This window comes from Nannospalax galili, unplaced genomic scaffold (assembly GCF_000622305.1).
Source record: "Nannospalax galili isolate Female #2095 unplaced genomic scaffold, S.galili_v1.0 scaffold336, whole genome shotgun sequence".
NCBI classification, from domain to species: Eukaryota; Metazoa; Chordata; class Mammalia; order Rodentia; family Spalacidae; genus Nannospalax; species Nannospalax galili.
In genome coordinates, this window is record NW_008343385.1 from 7,225,074 (window position 1) to 7,239,864 (window position 14,791).

Sequence of the window (14,791 nt, forward strand, 5' to 3'; positions counted from 1 at the left end):
AATTCCCTTACTGAAGACAATTCTTTAAGATAAAGAAATAAAGCAGCTCATATTTTTAACTTAATTTTTTTAAAAATGTCAATCTTGAAACTTGGCCTAATCTTTAAAATCTGGTTATAAATTACATCATTTGAGTAACATAACTTAAAAAAAAAACAAAACCCTCACAAAAGCACATACATAGCTACTAAGAAAGTCAGTGGGTTTTTTTTTTCCTTTCTCTGAATGTGCTTAAATCTAAAGCATGTACTTTCTCATTTTCTGATCTTAATAAATTCAACTCTGATTCAAACTAACTTGTCTTGAAATTCTTTTCTGCAGCGTTTAAGATCCTAGTTTCCCTGGGTGGAGGCTGCTAAGGCTCAAACTTCTCAGACTCCACCTGGAAGCATCAGGCTGCATCTTCAGCTGTTAGTATATTGCAAAGTGACTGATACATTGGAGTATGAACAAGAGGCTGGATAAAACATTATGAAATGTTAAATCTGTAACGCTGTTAACTGTGTTGATGTTACATAAGGGAGCATCATTATGTGAAAACACATGGCGAATATCTAGGGATAAAGAGATACCACACTACAACTGGACTGTAGAATCATTCATTTAAAATACATATATGGGGGGTTAGAGAGACGGCTCAGTGGTTAAGAGCATTGAGTACTCTTGCAGAGGACCCAGGTTCAATTCCCAGCACTCATATGATGGCTAGCAACTGTCCATAACTCCAGTTCCAGGAGTTCTGACCTCTGGAGGCATTGCACAAAACGGGTGCACTTACACACAGGCAGGCAATAAACTCATACACATAAAAATAAATTAAAAATTAATACATATATGATCCCATATGATATACTTACATGGCATCTGCACATACAAACAAACAATAATGTTGAAATGTTCTTTTACTTTTTCTGGGGGGGGGTTCTTTTTGAGACAGGGTCTCCCTGTAGCCCCAGCTGGCCTGGAACTCCCTATGTAGCCCAGGCTGGCCTTGAACTCACAGAGATCCACCTGCCTGTACAAAAGAAAGGCTGCAAAACTACTAGGGTTGTGAAAATATAACATTCTTTACAGGTTTTAGGATTTAGTATTAAATCAAAGAGATAACTGGTAGAAGACCACAATGCTATGGAGTCAGTGTAAAACTCCTGAGGCTGATTTAGTGCAGCCTCTGAAGCTGTTATCATGCTGGTATATATCAATGCACATAGGTGCATAGATGGAAAAGCTGTTCAAATATACTATTAAAAGAAAGAAGTCCTTTTCTTCAAAATGAACATTATCAAGGTCTGGAAAGATCCAGGCCTAGAGTCAAGGTGTTAAATTTTGGATGACAGAAAAAACAGGTGACTAAATTTTCCTCCTTTTGGCTTGCTAGCTTTGCCATTCTTTTTTTTTTTTTTTCCTCTGCCACAAATACATGCTATTTGGATAATATAGGAATAAAAATAAAATAATACAGTAAAAATGTTAAAGTTTAAAGTCAAAACCTTATAATAATAATCCTTGCCTCTTTCACTGATTTAAAGAACAAACCAAGCTGGTTCCTAACTGTACTACATAAAGTTAATTCTTGGGCTTGGGACATAGCTCAGTGGTAGAGTACTTAATTAGCAGCATGAGGCTTTGGGTTCAATCATCAGCACAGATAGATAGGTAGACAGACAGACAGAAAAATGTAATTCCTTTCTGTCACAATGGAAATGGGAGCATTTGTTTTTGTTTTTGTTTTTATTTAGTGTCCATGACTCCCAGATAAAATACTGGAAATTATGTATGAAAAACAAATATGAAATACTTAGTTTGGTTTTACAATTAAGGAACAAATAATATAAACATCTGTAAAATATACTATAAGAGTGCTCTACCACCAAAATTAGCCCAAATCTGAGATAAAAGAGAAGCAAAAAATTAACAGAAAAAAGGGGAGGGAGCACCCAGATAAGTATGAAAGACAAACACGGATGCAGACAGGCCAGGTTTCACAAGGCACAGAAGAGGATGCTAAACCCTGTGGGAACAAGCTGCCCAAGCAGCTTCATCCCAGTTACCTCGAGGACCTGAAAGCAAATTCTCTCTTTACAGGCCACTGAATGTTAAACTTAAGTGATTAAAATAGTAAATTTTCTACTCTATTTAGTTTACCACATGTAAAAAAAAAAAAAAAATCCATCCTGTTCAGATGGAGTAAAAAGTCAAAGCAAAGAAGGAAGCCCCGAGCACTTGTACACGTACAGGGAAAGCACCCGGCCAGGAGCTGGGAGTCAGAATGACTAAAGTCACACCCCTTTGTTTTAAATAGATGGGAAACGTAGGGGAACAGAATTCAGGAACTTACAAGGCGCACACGGTGGTGAGAAAAGAGCTCCTGGCCCAGGAGGTAGGTACGAACTACGAGACGAGGAATATGAAGCCCCAACTTAAGTCCTGTGTATCTGTAACTGAAAATGGAAGGGGGAGGCGAACTCACTCATGCGTGTGTAGCCAGGAAGCTTTGCTGTCTGCTTCGGTGACGTTCACTAACATTGCATGGTAGGATTTCCGGTCCCCACTGCCCCACTTAACCAAACCTTCACCGTGCAGCTATTGTGTTCAAAGTACTAGGCCACATTCTGGAAACACGCTACTGTTGCCATGGCTTTTTTCAACTCTAATTTATTCTTATTTGGGGGGGGTACGAGGATGCTTAGAAGTCAGAAGATGATTCTGTGGAATTAGTTGTCTTTCTTCACCTTTAGTGGGCTCTGGGGTTGAACTCAAGTCACCAGGCTTGCAGGGCAAGCTGAGCCACCCACTGGCCCATATAGCCTTTTTAAAAAACCTGTATTTATATTTGAGGTACACAACATTGTGTTCTGATGTAATATGCACAGTGAGATGGTTACTAGAGTCAAGCAAATTAACACAATCATTATTTCCAAAGTTATCGCTTTTCTTTCTGTGGCATGAACACCTAGTCTTTTAGCAAAACTCTGAGCATTACTAACGTGGTGTTCATGTTATATATTACACCTCAGATCTGTTCATCCTGTATTCCTGTAGCTTTGTACCCATGATCTATATTTCCCCATGTTCTCCCTCTCTGAATCTTTTAATTGGGAAGCAAACAAAATGAAAAAATTTTAAATTAAATAAATAACTCTTCAGTTTGGCTTTAAAAAAAAGTTTGAGACATTTAACTATAAATAATCAGAGTCACATTTTCCAATAAAATCCTGCACTGTCAAAGTTCAAAGAACATTTATCATGACGATCTTTTGGTTTTTTTAAGTGTAGAAAGGGACATGGCTCAGTAGTGGGACACTTGTCTCGCATGTCTGAGACGCTGGGTTTGGCCCCCAGCACTGAAAGGGGTGCGGCACAGTTGGACTGGGTTTTTTCCGTACTCTGCTTTTAGTCTGTAAAGGACTTTTGCTCTAACACACACTGTTTGGTGAGAGGAAAAGGGAGTTAATGTTAGCAAATATACTTTGAACATTACACAAATTTTCATTAAAATGTTATCTTTACCAATGAATATGCCAAACACTTCAGGAATGCAGCAAATTGTGTATAAGGGCATTATTGCCATGATGAAATTTCACCAAAAGTTTGTTACATGCACAGGTTGTTTCTCTTATCAGAAACACTTGGAACAAGAGTGCTTTGGATTTTAGATTTGGGTATATTTGCATATAACACACAATGAGATCCTGGGGTCGGAGATGGAACCCAAATCTAACCAGAAAATTTATTTATGCTTCAGGTACACCTTATAAAACACGGCCTGAAGATAAATTTCAACAGGATGTTTAGTGCTCACACATTTGAGTGTGAATGGTTGATGAGGTTGGTTTAGGATTTTCCACATATGGCAACATGTTTTCAAAATATTCAGATTTTTGAGGTCGGGGATGCTTAACCTACATAATTTTCTATCATACGAAGAGGACTGTCAAGGCTCAGGACCTCTTTGATTACAAAGATGCTTTTCTGTTCCCACCAGAGGTAAACTACCAAGTCTAAAGAAATAATTAGCACATGATGAGAAAACAAAATTATTAAAATTACTGAAAACATAGAGACTCTAGCCATAAGACGCGGGTGTGAACAGAACTCTAATAAAAACCAGGTGACAATAACTATGCATAGAAAAGGGAAGACACAGTCTTAAAACTGAGCACTTAAGTCATTAAAATATTGATTTATTCAGTTCTAAAAACATTAAGAATGGGGCTGGAGAGAGAGCTCAGCAGTTAAGAACACTGGTTACTCTTACAGAGGACCCCAGGTTCAGCTCCCAGCACCCACAGGGCAGCTAAGGACCAGCTGTATTTCCAGTTCCAGGGGACCAGACACCCTCGTCTGAACTCCAGTGGCACTGCACACACATGAATGCATGCAGGCAAAATACTCATACACATAAATTTTTTTTAAATGAAAGTTAAAAATCTATCTATGCTCTCTGGCCTAGGACACCTTAACAACAAACAACAACAACAATACATTTAAGAATAAGTACACTTCCCCCAAAGACATTTTCTCGGGGCAGCAGAGATGGCTCAGCAGTTAAGAGCACTGGCTGCTCTTGCAGAGGACCTGGGTACAGTTCCCAGCACCCACATGGTGGCTAACAACTGTCTGTAACTCCAGTTCTAGGGGATCTCACACCCTCTTCTCATCTCTGCAGGCATTGCATGACGTGGGTGCACTTACATACAAATAGGCAATATATTCATACGCACACAAAAAAAATTAAAAATGATAAAATATTTTTAAAAGACATTTTCTCTACAGTAAACATTACCAAATATAGAGGGATGAAACTAGGCTAATTCAGCAATAATATATCTTTTATATTTCAAACAAAGTCATATTGTTGTGGTCCACAAGGGGGAAAAAAACTCATCCTACTCTGAAGATGTGTTACACTATAAAAATTAAACAGGGGTACAATCTATGCTCCCTTTTAAAAAGACACGTGTCCAAACCAAATGCATAGCTTCAGAAATTGAAATCATTTCTTTCTATTTCAAAAGTAATTAAGAATCACCCAACTCACTTCAAGGTAATGCTTTTCAGAATGTTTCAATTACTTACAATATCGTAAACTTCCCGGTCATGCTCATCAGCTAAAGTCAACAGTGCTACCAATGGATAGCAAGATCTGGGAACTGCACCAAAGTCTTCGATTTTAGCATCTCTTGGTAGCTGGCAATAAATTTCTTCTTTGCTGTCCTTTTTAATACTTTTTACTATGTAAAGGTAAATTGCCACCAGAGCCGAAAGAACAAAAATATACTACAAACTGTCAATGACTTGCCAATGTTTTACTGTATTCACAAAGTGTCTCATTTTCATGTGCTAATGAGCACATCAGATAAAAGGATACAAATGCTGCTCCCGGTAGAGATATTCGCTATACAGAGCATCTTCCAGTGCTTGGGGGGTGGCTATTCTGAAGCAATAGATGTGTTTCTGTAGCGCTTCATATAATTTTTGGACACTGCACCCCCAGTAGCAGGTAAGGCAACTGTCTTCAAGGCAATCTGTTGTCAAGGTTATGCCGGCTACAGAAAACAAACCAGAGAGAACAGAAATTACCAAATGTACCTTATGATATATTACAGAGGCTGAGGAAAGCAAGCCTGGCTTTGGATGCGCCAGGTTGATGACAATTTCAAAAGCTGTTAAAGGTTACGTATCCACAAACATAAAAATCTCAATAGTTATGCAGTTTTTGAGTACTATCAGCACTCTCAGCACATTTTTATTATTTATAATTTAGCTTAAAAAATATCGGCTTAATTTTCCTTTTTGGTAACTCCAAGACCTTTCCCTCTCTAACAATACATGGAGTCCTAATTATAAGAATCAGTCAGCAGAGAAGAGGAGAAGAGTCATCTCCAAAGTGCATACATACAACTCATGGGGTCCAGGTGATGATCAATGGAGTAAGAAAAGCATTAAGAAGAAACTGAGCTTCATTAATATACAGGACAATATTAATAGTGTGTCACACAGTTAATGTTTCGTGTAATATACAAAATACCCTGAGGAAAGGTTGGGCATTCCAAAACACAGAAGGTTTAATAGCAGTATCCTTTGCTTTGCTTTGCTTTCAATGGAAGGAAAGAGATTACAGTTTGAATAGACTTGATAAATGGATAAATTGTTAGGTGGATATACAAATTGCATTGTGTTTTGTTTATTTTAAGCTTACATAGGACTTACTATGTGCCACCAACAAGATTTTTTTTTCTCCTTTCTAATGGCAGCTGCAGCATTACCAAGTTCAAGGATAGAGACATCTAGTATCTCATGCTATCGAGAAGGCCAGCTGGGACATTTAGTGCTTGGCAGCAGAGTATGCTCGACCAGACCAAAACGGCAGTGTGGGTCACTGTTCCTGGCCAGCAGCTCAGCTTGATTCCAACTCGCTAAAGCAGCAACCCGGCAAACCCCTCGATGTACGTTCTCTGGAGGCTTTTCTGCTGTGTCTACAGGAACGCTGCTTGATGCCCTCCCTGCTTTAAAATGTGTCAAGAGTAAGCGGTGAGAGAAGACACACAGTTCAAACAAATGCTCCAAGAATGGACTTTTTTTCTACTTTTCCCCGCTTTGTCGGTGTGTTTAGCAGCAATGACACAAGGCTACATATAGTTAATTAAGCAAAATTTTCATTAGTAGGAACTCTGCATAGGCAACTGGAATGAAATCTGAATAAGTCAAATACTTATAGGATTCCAACTGGGCATTAATTCAAGAACAGAAAATTCTGTGAGCTATAAAATAGCTGGAGAAAAACATACCATTGAAAAATAGTTATACACACATATAACATCACATATACACACTGCTTTCTATGTTACTGGAGAACCACACATCAGACAGGAGAAAAAAAAATTACATACAGGAAAAAGAAAAACAGAAAAAGCATTTAAAAAAAAATTTTAAAGCCTAGAAAGTGACTAATTACTATGTTACTGGCAAAAAATGTAGAAAGATGTGTGTATTACAAGACTAGTTATCATAGCAAAATAATGAATCAACCCAAATGTCTATCTATACTAGGTTAAATGAACAGAACACTATATTCGACAAGAAAGTACTATGTAGCTATTAAAGAGAATTGAGGCACAGTAGAATAGCTGTGTGGACCACTATGAAATAATATTCAGAATATGTTGTTAAATGAAAAAAGCATGTAGATATACATATACATGTGTGACTACTGATCTCATAAGCTATCCATATATATGTCTGCTTACATTAAACAAGAATAAAAGAAGCTGGGCATGGTGGTACATACCTTTAATCCCAGCAACTCAGAAAGCAGAGACATGTGGATCTCTGTGAGTTCGAGACCAGTGTAGTCTACATAGCGAGTTATAAATAACTAAATATATATGTAAATACATAAAGTAAAAATCCTTTAAAAATTTGAACTTATAGAACTATGAGTTTATTTGTTGCAAAAAAAGAATCAGAGCCAGGCGTGGTGGCACACGTCTTGTAGTCCCAGCACTTGGGAGGCAGAGGCAGGCGGATCTCTGTGAGTTCAAGGCCATCCTGGTCTACATAGTGAGTTCCAGAACAGCTGGGGGTGGGGGCTACAGGGAGACCCTGCTTCAAAAAAACCCCAAAAAAAAAAAAAAAAAGAATCAGCGCTCCAGCAACGATGACGACATGTGACTGAAACCACTGACAACTGAAAAGTAATCAATCACACATTAATATGCCTCTAAAAGCATTATTATAAGCTAATGAAAAAGAATTGTAGGATCGACAAAACCTCCTCCCTACAGTCTTTAATATTCGACCATTACATAAATTGAGAAGATACTGCACTAATATCACCACCTGGTGACGATCGTTTCACGACTTCAATGCAAAACTACTCTCCATATTCCCACTTCTGCAGGGAGTCCTCACTTTTACGTGCTCTTGTTCTTCCAAATGTCAGTGCACACACAAAACTGTTTTACATCAGTAACATTGGCAAAACTGGGACATATAAGTAAGTCAGAAAGTTCAGAGACAAAAGCAGCATGGGTGGGACTTCTTTCAGCCTGTCCTCATCCAGTACAGCTGCAACAGGCAATGAAGACCGCAAGCAAGAGGCACCCTTACACCAAAAGGTCAGTGCATCCGGCCACTTGAAAAGAGGAATACAGGGTGGGAAAGCCATACCTTCAGGGTGGTTTCCCGTGAAGGAAGGTAGTGAACGGAGCCCATGCATGAGGAGGCTGATAAAGTCAAGGTATTTGGAGATGAGTTAAGGTCACAGGGAATGGAGGTTGGCAAATTGCTCCCACGTGTGTTGAAGACCGCAAGCAAGAGGCACCCTTACACCAAAAGGTCAGTGCATCCGGCCACTTGAAAAGAGGAATACAGGGTGGGAAAGCCATACCTTCAGGGTGGTTTCCCGTGAAGGAAGGTAGTGAACGGAGCCCATGCATGAGGAGGCTGATAAAGTCAAGGTATTTGGAGATGAGTTAAGGTCACAGGGAATGGAGGTTGGCAAATTGCTCCCACGTGTGTTAGCTCTTCCTAATATGCTACAACACAGTATGGCGCAGGGGTGTTTACTATGTGACAACAGGCTTCAGAAGCAACTTAATTCAATTTAACTAATATATACTGAGCACCTAACTTACAATTTCATTAAAGCCTCTACATTGAGGAGATGGATTAGACACAAATCCAAACATAGCACTGTTATGTAACAAAATCCCAACAACCTACACCTAGTAAACAGATTAAAATGATTTTCATTTGCTTTCAAGTTAAATCATGTCTCCCGATGTTTCCTCTCTCTCTCTCCTGTGCAATCTATCAGGTACTTGGTTACAGTGGTGAAAAAAATCCTAGATTATTAAATTACACATTAAATGAAACAACCTTGGGAGCTGGAGAGATGGCTCGGCAGTTAAGAGCACTGGCTGCTCTTGCAGAGGACCCAGGTTCGATTCCCGGCATCCACAGGGCAGCTAACAAGCATCCTTAACTCCAGTTTCAGGGGACTGTGATCCCCTCTTCTGACCTCCACAGGTATTGCACGACACGCATGCACTTACATACATGAAGGCAATACACTCATAAAATACTTTTTAAAATGAAACAACCTTTTACAATGTCACAAGATTATTTAACCATCCTGTGTAGGTATCATTAAGAATACCCACCTTTCCACAAGTTAAACAAATAAATTTTATTCTTATAACTTCCACCCAAATCCTCATTTCCCCCATAGAGAACAAATAAGGAATGATATCTATTACTGTTTTTAAGAATTGAGTCTTTAAGTAATCACACTGTAAGTATGCATATTTGTTTCATGTACTTGAATACTGTTGGTACCTGAACACAGCTGAGAGGTGCACTTACTGGCAGTCTTTTCTGTGTGTGATTATTTCTGCCTGAAAGGTAGATGGATGGATTTGTTCATGTTCCTAGTTCCTGAGTTTCCTGTGCTCAGCTCACAATGTTATCAGCTCTTCTCACTCTTTTGGTATATTTCCAGGCTTGTGGAACTGGACTGCAGGAAGATGGATGGTCATTTTTTTTAAATTGGAGTTCTTGCATAAGAGCCAGATGTGACATCATGGTTTTAGGTGGGTGGGGGTGGAGAAAATCACCAAACTCTATTATTCTGCATATTTAAATCAGGAATGTACAACCTATTGCCTTCTTTCTAAAAAGGTACATTTTTCTGTGACATTTCTTAAAATTTAATTTTCTAAAGTGAAAAAAATGTCAGGATAAACCCTTATCTACTATTGTGGTGAAAGCGTGATATTCTTTAAAGTTAAGGAGGAAGAATAAGAAATTTTGTACTTTTTTCTTATAAATCAATAGTTACTTGCTGGGACCAACCTAGGCTATACTGTTAATAGGCCAACATGAGATACAGTGTGAGAACCCTGTCTTTAAGAGGGAAAAAAATGATTTTCTTAGGTAATGATCCACATTGACTAAGTAAACTCAAATCTTGTCAGGTGACAAGCTTCTAGAAGTCACAAATAATTAAGAATGGTCCACAGAAGTCATGGGACACAGAGTCAAGAAGGAAAGACTAGACAGCAATACAGCTACTGCAGTGACAGCATAAACTCAGGCCTGAAAAACTTCTGCTGGCTTTGATGGACTACTTAAGGCCACAGGTGGGATGCAGAAGTGGTCATCAGTGATGCTGGGGAGAGCCATGTCAGTAGCAGGACAAGGGGAGAAGTCAGACTGCATCACAGGAAAGAGCAAAAGAGGAGAAAGCAAATTTGAAGGTTTTTTTTTCTTTCTTTTTGCATTTTCATGCATGCGTGTGTGTTTGTGTGGTACGCATGTATGTTTGTAGGCATGCTTGTGGACACATGTGTATGGGTACATGTGTATGGATGCACCAGCATATGGATGCCTGAGGCTGACATCAGAATCATCCTCAATCACTCTTCTACATTATTCATTGAGGCAGGATCTCTCAGTCAAACTCAGAGCTTGCAGATATGACTAGTCTTGCCAGTCAGCTTGCTCTGGGGATCCCTTGTGTCTGAATTTCAAGGCTGGAGTTATAGGCAGGCTACCATACCCATCTGGCATTTTGTATCATGTTTGTATGGCAAGCACTTTAACCATCTCCCCAGCCCAATTGTGAACAGCTTTTAAGAACTTATACTCGAAGGAAAAAAAGATGGGCAGTGGCTAGAATAAGGTGAAAAACTGAGAAAGATTTGATTTGTCTGTTTTTGAGAGATGAAAGGTTATCAGGTGAAAGGCAAGCACCTCAGCCCAGAAACCTTTGACTGGATTCTAGAACCACTTACTCTGTCTCCACTGAACTGTCACAAAAGCATTTCAAAGTCCAAAAGCTCAAAACTGAATTCAGTACTTCCAAAGCCTGCCATTCCTCCTCTACTCTTTGTCCCTGTATAGGAACTGCCTATGGGGAACCCACACAAAGAATGGAGTCTTGGGCTGGGTGTGGTAGTGCCCTTTAGTCCCAGCACTTGGGAGGCAGAGGCAGGTGGATCTCTAAGTTTGAGGGTAGCCTGGTTTACATAATGAGTTCTAGGCCAGCTGAGGTTACATAGTGAGACTCTGTCTTAAGAAAAAAAAGAAGAAAAGAATTGAGCCTTCCTCGACTCTTTTCTCTTACCTGTTGCCTTGACTGCTTTCCCTGCAGCTGTGATAAAAGGCCCTGACAAAGGACACTTAAGATGGAAAGGTTTACTTTGGCTCAAAGTTCAAGAGACAGTATACCATGGCAAGAAAACCAAGGTGACAGGAGCTTGGAGCAGCTGGTCACATCCACAGTCAGAAACAGAGAGAGGACAAGCTGCTGCTCAGCTCCCTTTCTCCATTTAATACAGTCCAGGGTCTCAGCCAGGGCACAGTGCCAACCACAGTGGGTGGATCTTCCCACTTCAATGGACACAACCGAGATAATCCTCCAGAGGACCATCCCCCAGGTGACTCTAGATTCTATCAACAGTTAACACTAACCCTCACACCTATCCCACCCTGTTTGAGCCAAAAACGGCTTCTTGTTCGCTAATTTATCACTGTTTTTCACCTACCTCGGTGCTTTTCTTTGTCTACCTCAAACACCAGGTGAACACCTACTTATCTTTCGATTAAAACTATTCCAAAGGAGGTAGGGGGAATAGGAGAGACTCAGCACCTTCTTTTCTGTGAAGACTTTCCTAAATATGTCTCTACTGCAGCAAACCTTAACATTCCCTTCTTTATAATTCACCGCAATGGCTAAGTGGTCCTGCTAACAATTTATTTTCCAGCTATAGAAGCAAACCACTGCCAAATATTATTACCACATAAAAAGTAGCATAGTATAAGAAAATAATTTATACCAAAATATCATAATTTCAGAGTAAAAGTCAGTTGTTCTCCAGAAGATCTTTAGACATAGTCCATCACTCCTCATGTCAATGAAGGCCAATGCAAGTGGCACAGAACCCTAGCAAATTCTGCTCATGAATATAGGCAATACCCCAGACTCCTTTTTATATATATCTGCCTCTGTTTTCTACTTGGTAAACTCCTCCATAGTTATAAAACTTTCATCTCCCATCTGCAGTTCCTCTGGAACAAAATAGGTGTTTGATAAATGGTAAAAATTCAATGAAGAGAAAGCAATAGAGAAAGAAAAGAAAAGTACTACCCAGGGGCTACACAATGACAGAGAATGTTTAGAAAATAGGCACCGACTTGTTACTGAAGCTGTGGCTGGGTTAGTGATCTCTAAGCCGAAAGGGTTCTTGACTTGTTTCATTTGTTTTTTGAAAACTCTTGTGCTGAACTGGGTCTCTTCTGAATTTCTCAGAATTACTGGAACATCCCAACCAAACCTGAAGGTAAAAATAAAGCATAATTTTAAAATTTTTTGAAACTTTACGTCACATATAAAGTATATTAGGCTCCATTAGTGATTTCTTATTAAAATAAGTGTCAGGAAAAGAGGCCAAGCCACTGAATCCAATTACCTTGCAGAATCAATCTAGAATTAAGGCAGGTTGGAGGTCTCACAGACTTGGAATGTATTGTTTAGCTGGATGGATCAACACACACTTCAAAATAAAGAGTTCTTTTCTTTATATTGTGGGTAACAATAAAGAAGCACAGTGGTTGTAGATAAATTACACTTAATATAAACAGCACAACCATTATAGAATTAAATTCTTAAAAGATATGAAAAATGTATGCTCAATATTCAGACTGTCTGTTATGATTTATGAGGCACAGGAACTATGAAAATGTCAAAAATTTCTACAATTAAAAAAAATTTGTTAATTTTTATTTTATGTGGATTTCCTGCATGTACATAAGTGCACCTATGTCATGCAATGCCCGCAGAGGTCAGAAGAGGGTGTCGGATCCCCTGGAACTGGAGTTACAGATGGTTGTTAGCTGCCATGTGAGTGCTGGGAACTGAATCTGGGTTCTCTGTAAGAGCAGCCAGTGGTCTTAACTGCTGAGCCATCTCTCCAGCCCCATATATACAAACTTTTAAAGATTAAAAAAGCAAAATATCAAATATAGCCCTCCATTTGCCTAATATTCACATATATACAATATAAATTGTGCAAAAATATAAACTCTGACAATACACACAAAACAAACTTGAAGGGAAATTTTAGAGGCTAAATTAAATGTCTAGTAAAATTACAAACCAGCTAAGTTTACTCACTCTAAACAGGAGTATGTAGAATGAACCCACACCAGTTGAACTATTGAATTTCATTAAGGTTCATGCCTTAATGCATTCCCTTTCTCCAAAGACACAGCAGTGAGAGATATAAGAAATCAAAAAGAGCCTGCAGCAAGGAGCCAGCAGATCTGCACATTTCAGCACTGGGGAGAAACAACTTATTGCTATAACCACATAGATTATTTCAAAAACATCAAAAACTGTATGCCATAGGATTGCCCCATATGAAATTCTAAAGAAGACAAAACTAACCTATGGTAGAAACAAAAAGAAGCAAAGCTGCTTCTGAGAAGTCAGGAGTAGGGGACACCTGGGAAAGTGCTAAGGAACCTACCAGTGGGTGATGAAGTCTGGATATGTATAGGTGTGTTTGATAAACCTGGCAAATGGCATGCTTCTATCTGTACACGCCACTGTAGGTAAATACTACTTCAAAGGAAAAACAGGGGCTCGAGAGGTAAACTGTTTGCTGTGCAAGCATGAGGGCCTGAGTTAGAATCCCTAGATTCAATGTAAAGCTGGGTGTGGGGGTGTGTGTCTATAATCACAGTGTTTCTACAGCAAGATGGGAAGTGAAGAGAGGAGAAATCCTAGGAGTCTCTAGGCCAGTTAGCCTAGTATATGCAGGGGAACAAACAGACCCTGTCTCAAACGAGGCAGAGGGAGAAGTCTGACATCTGAGGTTATCCTTGACTTTCACATGCTCACAGTGGCAACTGCATGCATACACAAACACGCACAGACAATTATGCAAACACCACGCACATATGTACACACAAAAGAAAGCAGAACTATAAACAACAACAAAATCCCCCTGAACTCTAGCTAGTGATACTCACGCTCTAGCATGGGAGTGAAGATTACAACTTATGTTGAGGTACATCCTGGAAAGAGATGGACTCATGGCTAGACACAGTGAGGGATGGATGGGCAGGTATGTGATAAGGAAACTGTATAAATGTTGATGGCAGAATCTAAGCAATGGGTAAATGTATGTTCCCTATGCAATTCTTCCCAGGGCTCTGAAATGTTAGAAATTTTATGTAATAAAATATTGGAGAAAAAGAGACATATCTGGGCTTAAGGACAAGGGCTTTTAGAAATCTGAAGAGGGAAAGACACACTCAGTAAGGGTAATGGCATGGTTTTATGGGTTCTATGTCTAGAGTAGGCAGTGGCAGCTAAGCATACACATACTAAGGCCAGTATAGGTTGTCTATTCAATACAAGGGTCATAGCCAAGTTGACACCAAAACCTGGGTTAGGCTAATGTCGAACTGTCATTTTAAGACATTTTCCTGGACTGGGTATCTAAGCACCTGGCAACAGACAATTATAAAATAACCAAACAGTGAAGATAAGAAAAAGAATGAAGCTGGGTGCAGTGGTGCAAGCCTTTAATCCCAACACTCTGGAGGCAGAAGCAGGAAGATCTCTGTGAGTTCAAGGTCAGCCTGGTCTACATAGTAAGATGGTGAGTTCCAGGCCAGCTGGGGCTGCAGAGAGACCCTGACTCAAAAAGACCAAAAAAAAAAAAAAAAAGGAAAAAAAAAAAAAAACAAAAAAAAAAAAACCTTCCAAAAATTTTGA

General features: G+C 39.3%; 1 protein-coding gene across 1 annotated transcript in view; it reads right to left on the reverse strand.

Annotated features, from left to right (window-relative positions):
* The window catches only part of Cgrrf1 (cell growth regulator with ring finger domain 1), a 31,310-nt gene that overhangs the window by 8,074 nt on the left and 8,445 nt on the right, over positions 1–14,791 (reverse strand). Inside the window, exons 2-4 of the mRNA XM_008839547.3 lie at positions 12,202–12,341; positions 5,372–5,549; positions 5,080–5,227 (exon numbers count right to left, since the gene is read on the reverse strand). Of these exons, the coding sequence (XP_008837769.1) occupies positions 5,080–5,227; positions 5,372–5,549; positions 12,202–12,341 (466 nt within the window). The remainder of the gene's footprint in view (positions 1–5,079; positions 5,228–5,371; positions 5,550–12,201; positions 12,342–14,791) is intronic.